Genomic DNA, 10,926 nt, shown 5'->3' on the forward strand with positions numbered 1-10,926 from the left:
TCAAACTCTTTTGATGGTTTAATTAATGGCAAAGACGAGGGAGCACATTTCAGTAAAAAGAAATCATTAGTTGAGACTGGTAAGAGATGTAAGACTCGTTTCTTTGGGTTTGGAACTCCACAAGAAACAAAAACAAAAAGTACGAGAGAAAATAAGAGGAGTGATGAGCTCTCTCCGGATCAACAGAAGAAAGGCCACGGTGGATTTCACAAAGTTCGGTTCAAAGGTAGACGTCACATAAGAAAATACAAGAGAAAATAAGAGGAGTGATGAGCTCTCTCCGGATCAACAGAAGAAAGGCCACGGGGGATTTCACAAAGTTCGGTTCAAAGGTAGACGTCACATAAGAAATGCTATTTACACAGGACGGGTGGTGCTCCAGAACAAGCTATCAGTAAATTGGTTTTATCACAAGGCTAGAAAGAAGGAGTTGATGGTTATGAATATTCTCGTTAAGGCACTGAGACAGATAGACCCGAAAGAATCAGATGGCAGGATATCTTTGAAGCTTCCAGAACCCTTTTGGAGTCTCTTTGGTGATAGCTTTAAGGAGATGAAGGTTTTACTAGGGGTAACAGGCTTGGAGGAAAATCAGGAAGAAGGGCTGCGACGTTGGAACAAGGGTCTGAAGATAATAAAGTTGTGCACGAGACATGGGTTTAAGAGTTTCAGATTTTTAAGAAGCGTGAAGATGCGGATATGGCGGTTATTGAAGACTTCACGTAGGAATCAACTTTCTGAATTCTCTTCGGCAAATCAAGCATGGAAACCTGGTGGTACTGTTTCGCTAAACACTTCAGTCTGGCTTGAGATTTATCACCGTCATGGTGGGAAGTGGAAGTCTAAACTTGTGAGACTTTATGCCGAGGCGAAGAGCTTAAGACGCAGCAGACTGGAGAGAGCTTACTGTGTTGGTAAAATTCAGGAGGCGTCAAGGGTTACGAAACGTTTAAGGACTGAGAGAGGGAAGGCGATCCTTATTGCAGCAGTGGAGAATTGTTTAAGTTATTGTGAAGGTGCTGCTAGCCAAAATTCCAACGTCGATGACAACCGTGTGTGGAATCCTGGAGCTGTAGAGGTTGAAGGAGACAAGAGCTGTAGCAGTGTTATAGCTGAGAAGTTGTGGAATGCGGAGAATAGAAAAATTTCTGTTATGGACGTTCACACAAATTCTGAAAACGAGGTCAAGTGGGTGGTCGTTCTAAGTGTTACACTGACGCTAGAGAGTCAGAAAAGCTTTTCAAGTCCTGAATATGTGATCACAGTTCAAGCTTTTTGCTTTTGGAGCCTCGAGGACAAGGCTGCTATTCTATCGGGGAGTAGACTGAAGTTCTATGGGGAGAAGATTGAGTGGATTTGTGGCGTATGGGATCCTGGTGTAGCAGGTTATGGACAAGCCAAAGAGGTGACAGGAGGTATTATTTTGATGGCGAAGCATGATCCTATCAAGTACGTGGTAAGGGTTTATAAGAAGCGGCTAAGGCTGAGAAAGGTTCTTGCTCAGGTAAGAAAACTTGACAATCTGAGTTTGACAGAAGCATGTAAACGCACTTATGCAGGGATATCATACACTGGTGTGGCTGTTGGAGATGTTCGAAAAGAGTTAATGGGCCAAGATCAGAGAAGCCCATCAGTGAAGGACAACTTTGGTGCTATTGACAAATTTGACAAAATTTAAGATTCTGTAAGTTTCTAAAGTAGTTCCAAATGAATATTTACTATAATAAGAGTTTGTTGTTCTTGTATTATTCTTTCCAGTTAGTATTCTTCTTCGAATCTTTGTGATTGATATAAATCATAGACTTACTTCCACATGTAAGCTACATTAATTCTATGTAGGAACATGTAATGACCCAACCCCAACTCCAAAGGCCAAAGGTATTGCCTTTAAAACCCCCCCATCTCCACCTTCTCCCATTTCACAAACTTAGAAAGAAAAAAAAAAAATTAGAGAGAGAGAGAACTAAGAAGAAGAAGTGTGAATTTGTGCAGAGTGTGAGCTGCCTGAGATCGTCGCCGGAGCCAGCCTCGCCACCACCATCATCAACAACCAAAGGTAACGGGAACCGCCATGTTTTTGAGTTTAGTTTCGGCCGTTTTTAGTAAATCGACAATAACTTTCTAACTGTGATTTATCTCGCGAATCCAAGACCACCATCGTGTTCCTCTTGTCGAGACGAATCCGGAGCCACCAAAAACGCCTCAATCGGAGTCCGGACGAAGCCGTACTCGCCCCCGGAAGATCACCCTTCGCACGCACGTGAACCGAACGCGCCGCCACACCTCCGCCGTCGCCGGTGACTTTTCCGGTAAGCCTCCGCCGTCGCCGGCCGGTGACCGACACCGGTGACTCGTCGGTGACTCGGTCAACTCGGCCGAGTCAACTCAGCGAGTCAACTCGGTTGACTCGCTAAACCGGTTGGTTGACTGGTTTGACCGGTTTAAATTGATTTCGGTTTGGTTAGGGTAAACCGCTCGGTTTAGTCAAATCAATTTCTGGTCAAAGCTTGACCGGGTTGACTATGACTAGCGGGTTGACTTTTCCATTAACCTTGACCATATCCGTTTTTGACTGTTCGAAAGGCGTTCTGACTCAGAATTTCGATCTGATTTCAGATATGGAGTCTATTTGAGCAGCTAAAGTTCACTATTGATATTAATTGTTAAACTGGAAATATGATAATAGAGGATTCAACGGTTGATTGAATTGATTGATGTTAAGCATTGTTATATATATATATATAATTGAGTCCATGTGTTGAGATTGCGGGGCGCAGAAATGTCTGCGCTAGGCCGTGGGATTTGCGGGGTACAAAGACGTTTGTACTAGGCTGCATTGTTTGAGATTGCGGGGTGCAGAGATATCTGTGCTAGGCCGTGGGATTTACGGGGTACTAAGACGTTTGTACTAGGCCGCCTTGTTTCAGATTGCGGGGTGCAGAGATTTCTGCACTAGACCGTGGATTTGCGGAGGGTACAGAGTGGACTACTGTACTTACGACGCTTGTAGAATATATTCATATATATATCCTTATGAAGGAAATGCGGTATGATATCATCGCATTGGTTGTAGCATGTCTAGTCCTCTAGACATATGTTGATTGTTTTGTGTGGTGTAATCGACACCGTGTTTGTTTCATGCTAGAGCTAGTCCTACATTTTAGTAGTGCTATGAACTCAGTCAGTGGTTTATTAGCATCCCATACCTCACTGGGCGATTCTCCTGTCGCTCACCCCTCCTTCTTTCCCCCTTTCAGATGAGACCGACGAGCAGAAGTGATTATACCGGACCGGTGCTTTTGGGCTTTTACTACTATTGGGCTTTTGGGCATCTATCTTTTTATCGCTTTTATCGTACTTTTTGGCCTTTGGGCTTCTATCTATCGTTTATGATATTTCGTATTTCGGACTTTCGGTTTATGTCGAACTTTTTATTTTGGATGTTATCGTTATTGGGCCTTATGTCATCATATTGACTTTATATTATGATGAAGGATATTATTATTATTTTGGTTGTGTAATTCTTTTATTTTTCCGCTTTTATCTATTTATTATATTTCGAAAGTGACGGGTGTCACAATTTGGTATCAGAGCGGGTTCTGTCCCGGCTCCGACCCGGGATGGCGATTCATGGAGGCCCGGTTTTCTTTGATTTTAATACGGTTTTGATTCGGTTTTAAATCGGCTTAAAATGTTTTGGGGGCTTTGGGAATTCTAAAAATAAAAATAAAAAGCACAATATCGTCAGATATTACTTCATTAAATGATGGTATTCACTGTTCCGCATAAGCTAATAGAATTGTTCCCCTTTCAGATGCCGCCTAAAAGAGCAGCTAACCGTGCCCAGACTGCTAGAGTTGCTAGAGAGGTTGAAGATGAGCATGTGCAGCCTGCAGACCCGCAGCCAGTTGTTCCACCCATTGATCAGGACGCCATAAGGCAGATGGTTCAAGATGCTGCTAGACAGGCCGCTTAAGAGGTTGTTCATCAGGTTGATCGAGAGGCAGCCAGAGAAGCCGCCCAGGAGGCTGCCCGAGTAGCTGCTCAGGAGATTGCCAGACAGATGACTGCAGCTCAGCAGGGTCAACAGATTCCGCAGGGTCCTCAGGTCCCGGTTCATCAGGCCCCCGTGCTACGGTATCCGCAGGTCCCTATTCAGCCAGTTCCAGGGGTCTTTCAGGTTCCACCGCCGCCGCCTCCTTTTCCAGTGCATGTACCTGAGGTTGATGAGATATTTGTCAGGGTGTTGGGACAAATGAAGTATGTGAACTTGGAGCATTTCAGTGGAAACACAGAGCCTATACTTGCTCACGATTGGAAGCACAGTTTGGAGAAGTGTTTGGACATTATATCATGTCCACCTAGGCACAAGCTTAAGATTGTGGAGTTGTATTTGCGTGGAGATGCATCCATCTGGTGGGATGGAGTGAGATTGATGCACCGTGGCGAGCTATCATATGAGGATTTTCTGCATGCGTTCAACAAGAAGTATTTTCCCAGAGAAGCTCTGCATGAGAAGAAGAATGATTTCGAGCATTTGAGGCAGGGTGCAAAGTCCGTCAGGGAGTATGAGCGGGAGTTTAACCAGCTCCACAGGTTTGTGGGTAACCAGATAGAAGAGGAGGATATTATCAGAAGGTTTTTGGATGGGATGCGAGTGGAACTCCGCGGTAGATGCAGTGTGGTTACTTACACCAGTTTGGAGGACCTGGTAGATAAGGCGGTTCTACAAGAGAAATGTATGGCAGAAGAGCAGAAGTACTCTAAGGCAGGTCCACCTAAGACCGGAGGAACTTCGGGATAACAGAAAAGGACTTGGGAGTAGGCTGGGGCACCCCGTTGTGGGCGTTGTCGTCACCAGCATTTTGGAGAGTGTGTCCGGTGCTATAACTGTAATTTGTTTGGGCATATCTCAAAGAATTGTAAGAATCTGCCACGTACTCAGTTTGCAGCGACAACAGCACCAGCAGTGGCCTTTGGAAACTGTTTTGGCTGCAACCAGCCGGGTCACATGATCAAGGATTGCCCGATGAGGGGAAATGCAGCACTTCCACCACCACTGAAGCGTCTAGCCATCGCTCCACGTGTGTTTGCGGTTGGAGATCCTCAGGGAGCTGAGCCGATAGTGGGTATGTACTTTTCCATACTTGTTGTGTTTGAAAATTTTGGTTTCATGGTTATCATGTGTAGTCAGTAAAAAAAAAAAAAAAATATGTAGGATCGGTTTCGGTTGGAGGTAAGTCAGCTCATACATTATTCGACACGGGAGCTTCTCATAGTTTTGTGAGTCCGCATTTAGTTAGGTCTTGGTCTTTTCGGGGAGTCTTCGAACCGAAGACTAAGGAAATCCAGACCGTCGGCACAGAGAGATTGGGAGCAGTTGGTATTCATCGCGACGTACCAGTTATGCTTGGAGGAGTAGATTTGCTCGCAGACTTAACGGAGATGGAGATGAATTTCTATGATGTCATACTTGGGATGGATTGGTTGACGCGACATCGAGTGATCTTGGATTGTCTTGAGGCAAGAGTTACTGTTCCTAGAGCCGAAGGGAAGATCACTTTCCAAGGGATTCAAACACATCGATTAGTTCCTATTGTATCTATAATGCTTGCTAAGGAATTATTGGAGAATGGAGCAGAGGGATATTTAGCGACCATTTCAATGGCTAAGGATGATGGGCAACAGCTTGAGATGCAGGATATTCCAGTGGTTGCTGAGTTTGAAGATGTTTTTGAGGCCTTAAAAGGGCCACCACCAGCTAGAAGTGATGTTCTTACAATCGAGGTGGAACCAGGAGCAGCACCGGTTTCACGAGTCCCTTACCGTCTAGCACCACTTGAGATGGCTGAGTTGAAGAAGCAGTTGGAGGAACTATCAAGTAAGGGTTTTATTAGGCCAAGTACTTCACCGTGGGGAGCAGCAGTGTTGTTTGTGAAGAAGAAGGATGAGAGTTTCAGGCTCTGTATCGACTACAGAGGTTTGAACAAAGTCACCATCAAGAATAAGTATCCGCTTCCGCGCATCGACGAGTTGTTGGATCAGTTGCAGGGAGCTTCATGGTTTTCTAAAATTGACTTGGCATCAGGATACCACCAGATTGCAAAAGCTGATCGGGATGTGCAGAAGACAGCCTTCCGTACACGTTATGGACATTATGAGTTCGTCGTGATGCCATTTGGTTTGACGAACGCACCGGCAGCATTCATGAAGCTTATGAATGATGTGTTTCGCGAACATTTGGATAAGTGTGTGATTGTCTTCATCGACGATATCCTTGTTTATTCTCGAAGTAGAGAAGAGCATGCCGAGCACTTACGGATTGTCTTGGGGAAGCTTAGAGAGCATCAGTTGTTTGCTAAGTTGAGTAAGTGCAGCTTCTGGCAGAGGAGGATTGGATTTCTTGGTCATGTGGTTTCAGAAGAAGGAGTTGTTGTGGATTCAGAAAAGATTGCTGCAATTTCAGAATGGCCAACACCCAAAAGTGCGACGGAGGTTCGCAGTTTTCTTGGGTTGGCAGGGTACTACAGGAAGTACGTCAAAAAAATTTCTAGCATTGCGAAGCCAATGACGAAGTTAACAGGCAAGGATGTCAAGTTTGATTGGAAATATGATTGCTCGGAAAGTTTTGCTGAGTTGAAGCGACATCTGATTAATACACCAGTTTTGGTACTCCCGAGGCCAGTGATACCATATGAGGTTTACACCGATGCATCAGGTACTGGTTTGGGATGTGTATTGATGCAAGAAGGTAAGGTCATTGCATATGCATCGCGGCAGTTGAGGCTTCACGAGACTAATTACCCCACTCATGACTGGAGTTAGCAGCAGTTGTATTTGCGTTGAAAATCTGGAGATTATATTTGTATGGAGAAAAGGTGAAGATTCTCACAGGCCACAAGAGTTTGAAGTACATTTTTACTCAGACGAACTTGAATTTGAGGCAGCGAAGATGGATCGAGTTGTTAGCAGATTATAACTTGGAGATCACTTATCATCCAGGAAAAGCTAATCAGGTGGCAGATGCTTTGAGTAGGCGCAGAAGCGATGTTTCAGGAACCAAGGAGGTTCATGAGCTTACTGGGATGCTCGCTAGTCTCAGATTGTGTGCTACTACTGTGGATGAAGACACCGCTTGTCTCGAGGCTGTAGAGCAGGCAGATTTGCTAAGTAAAATACGCAAAGCTCAGGATGCTGATGAGGCTTTGTGTAAGCAAATCGAGATTGAGAGTATTGGATATCATACAACTTCGAGTGGGATGTTCATGTATCGGAACCGGGTTTGTGTGCCTAATGATGAGTTGTTGAAAAAGGAAATCTTGCAGCAGGCACACCACTCGTGTTTCTCTATTCATCCAGGAAACACCAAGATGTACAGAGATCTCAAGCGTTATTATCATTGGCCTGGCATGAAGAGGGATGTTGCTTCATTTATATAGCACTGTCAGACGTGTCAGATGGTCAAGGCCGAGCATCAGGTGCCTAGCGGGTTATTGCAGAACCTGCCATTGCCAGAATGGAAATGGGGCATGGGAACTATGGATTTTGTGACGGGTTTGCCGACCACCTCAGGAGGAAAGAATGCCATATGGGTAATCGTAGATAGACTTACAAAGTCAGCCCATTTTTTAGCTATTAAGAAGACGGACAGAGCTGATCAGTTAGCACAAAATTACATCTGCGAGATTGTGAGATTGCATGGAGTTCCTGTCAGCATTGTATCAGATCGTGATACAAAGCTTACGTCCGAGTTTTGGAGAGCCTTCCAGAAGGCGCTTGGGACGAAAGTGCATATGAGTACGGCTTATCACCCGCAGACAGACGGTCAATCAGAAAAGACTATCCAGACCTTAGAGGATATGCTCAGGGTTTGCGTCTTAGATTGGGAAGGTAGTTGGGTGAAGTATCTACCTCTAGCCGAGTTTGCCTACAACAACAGCTATCATTCGAGTATTGGGATGGCACCATATGAGGCTCTATATGGTAGGCCTTGTCGCACACCACTTTGTTGGACATAAGTGGGGGAGCGACGTGAGATAGAACCAGTCATGGTTCAAGAGACGGTAGAGCAGGTTGAGATGCTCAAGGTTCGGATTAAGGAAGCCCATAACCGTCAGAAGAGTTATGCAGATAAGCGGCGTAAGAATTTGGAGTTCCAGGTTGGCAACCTAGTATACCTGAAAATGAGGACATTTCAGGGAGGATCTAAGACTCGGAAGCTGAAAAAGCTTAAACCGAGATATATGGGACCATATCCCATTTTGGAGCGAATTGGAGCAGTTGCTTACCGACTAGCGAATTGGAGCAGTTGCTTACAGATTGGATTTATCGGAAGAGTTATCAGACTTCCATGACGTGTTTCATGTTTCGGCTTTGAGGAAAGTCGTGAGAGAATCAGAGCTCATTTTGCAGCAGTCGCCGAGTGACCTTGGTAGGAATTTGCGTGCGCCGTGTCAGCCAGAACGTATATTGGACCGCCAAGTAAGAGCAGATAATGGTATGATGACTATGTTGGTCAAAGTTCATTGGGAGAGAGATGGTATTCAGGAGGAGACTTGGGAGTCTGAGCCACAGATGAGGATTGATTATCCGGAGCTTTTTCAGGATGATATTGGGCAGTCAGTGGGTGACGTGAATTCGGGGTCGAATTCCTTGTTAGTGGGGGAGAATTGTAATGACCCAACCCCAACTCCAAAGGCCAAAGGTATTGCCTTTAAAACTCCACCATCTCCACCTTCTCCCATTTCACAAACTTAGAAAATAAAAATAAAAAAGAAATTAGAGAGAGAGAGAACTAAGAAGAAGAAGTGAGTGTGAATTTGTGCAGAGTGTGAGCTGCCTGAGATCGTCGCCGGAGCCAGCCTCGCCACCACCATCATCAACAACCAAAGGTAACCGGATCCGCCATGTTTTTGAGTTTAGTTTCGGCCGTTTTTAGTAAATCGACAATAACTTTCTAACCGTGATTTATCTCGCGAATCCAAGACCACCATCGTGTTCCTCTTGTCGAGCCGAATCCGGAGCCACCAAAAACGCCTCAATCGGGGTCCGGACGAAGCCGTACTCGCCCCCGGAAGATCACCCTTTGCACGGGCGTGAACCGAACGCGCCGCCACACCTCCGCCGTCGCCGGTGACTTTTCCGGTAAGCCTCCGCCGTCGCCGGCCGGTGACCGACACCGGTGACTCGTCGGTGACTCGGTCAACTCGGCCGAGTCAACTCAGCGAGTCAACTCGGTTGACTCGGTTAACCGATCGGTTAGCCGGTTTAAATTGATTTCAATTCGGTTAGGTTAAACCGGTCGGTTAAAATCAATTGGAAATCGGTTAGGAAAAACCGGATTAATTAATTAATTAATTAATTAATCCACCTCCCCACAATTGAGACCACACGGTGGCGAAGAGAACGATATGCTGCAATGTTGAAACTTGGTCTGAGAAAACCCTATAAGTGTCGCCATCTCGGTTTGAGAGAGAGAGAGATTAACAGATTCTTTGTTTGTCAAAGTGAAGAGTGAAGACTGTCGGAAATGTTTCTTTTTGGATAGGGTGAAAAATGAGATAAGGACGCTGGCATATGCAAAAGAATTGTACTTATGTAGTGAACCCTTTTTCTTTTACATATTTACACATTGTCCCCTCATACTTTCAGATATGTGATCACGATCCTGTTTTTGGGTTTAGTCGCGATTTTAAAGGCAACTTTGGTGCTATTGACAAATTTGACAAAAGTTAAGATTCTGTAAGTTTCTAAAGTAGTGCCAAATGAAGATTTACTATAATAAGAGTTTGTTGTTCTTGTATTATTCTTTCCAGTTAGTATTCTTCTTCGAATCTTTGTGATTGATATAAATCATAGAGTTACTCCCACATGTAAGCTACATTAATTCTATGTAGGAACATTTCTTGAAAGTTGTATGATTTATATAACTCTTTCCATTGATTTTACACACAGAACCAACAGTTACATTTGCTTGTGACACCATTATCAACCTTTAATACATTATGAAGATTAAACGCATGTGTGACTAATTAGAAAAGATGCCATTTCTTTTTTGTAACAAATTAGAAAAGATGCTTAAAGTGAGACACTTGTATCTGATTTTCAGTAGTACATAAAGGGGTTTAATCATAAGAAATTAAGGGTCGTTACCTCAGTCCAAGTTCTTTAAATATATGATTGAATAACCATTTTAGAGTAGATATGTCGGAGTAAAAATAATTTACTCTAGTTTCTACTCAAAGTTTACTCTTGTTTTTTTTTATGTTCATTTTCTCTTTTAAAAAGTTACTCTAAGTTAAACTATTAACGTACCAATTATAGACCCAAATGATTCTAAATGACGATGTAGCATCTATAATATAACATAATGTGATGCCGGGTGGTAAAATTTCGTGAGAGAGTTTAGTCTTGAAAACTTATCAGATTCCCTAGACGTAAATATAATCCAAATTGTTACTTACATTAGCAGTTTAGTGTGGAGCTGAAGCAAATGCCTAGTGTAAACCTTGTTCGAGACATATGCTAGCATTTGTGCTCCTATAGCAAGTAAAACGTAAAACTAATGTGTTCGAACTTTAACCGGTAAAGCTTGCTAGCTAGCATTTTATGTTTCGTCAAAATCAAGTTCGAAACCCACTAGCTAGATAGAAATAGTTAAAGTGATTACAAGTTTTGATCAACGTAAAGGAAAGTCACACTAAAAGTTTATCTAAAACCCCCGTGTCATGAACACGCTAGAGCTTGTAATATAGTTCAGAGACCTTCGCTACCACCTTTTTTGCTGCTCTCTCCTTTGGACTCTTCAAGGAGATTGCTGTGTAAATGATATATGCATAGTTAAGGTCAACAATTTTGTTTGTTGGATCATGTGCCTCTAACTAAACTCAGCTCAACAACTTAATAAAGAATTAGTAGTTACCTCTC

General features: G+C 43.7%; 1 protein-coding gene across 1 annotated transcript; it reads left to right on the forward strand.

Annotated features, from left to right (window-relative positions):
* Positions 1–19: 19 nt before the first annotated feature.
* LOC106321309 lies at positions 20–1,678 on the forward strand. Its single transcript, XM_013759603.1, has 2 exons — positions 20–237; positions 344–1,678. Exon 2 carries the CDS (start codon positions 434–436, stop codon positions 1,676–1,678), a length of 1,245 nt encoding a protein of 414 aa, XP_013615057.1. The 5' UTR covers positions 20–237; positions 344–433.
* The last annotated feature ends 9,248 nt before the right edge of the window (positions 1,679–10,926 follow it).

This window comes from Brassica oleracea, unplaced genomic scaffold (assembly GCF_000695525.1).
Source record: "Brassica oleracea var. oleracea cultivar TO1000 unplaced genomic scaffold, BOL UnpScaffold01410, whole genome shotgun sequence".
Lineage (NCBI taxonomy): Eukaryota > Viridiplantae > Streptophyta > Magnoliopsida > Brassicales > Brassicaceae > Brassica > Brassica oleracea.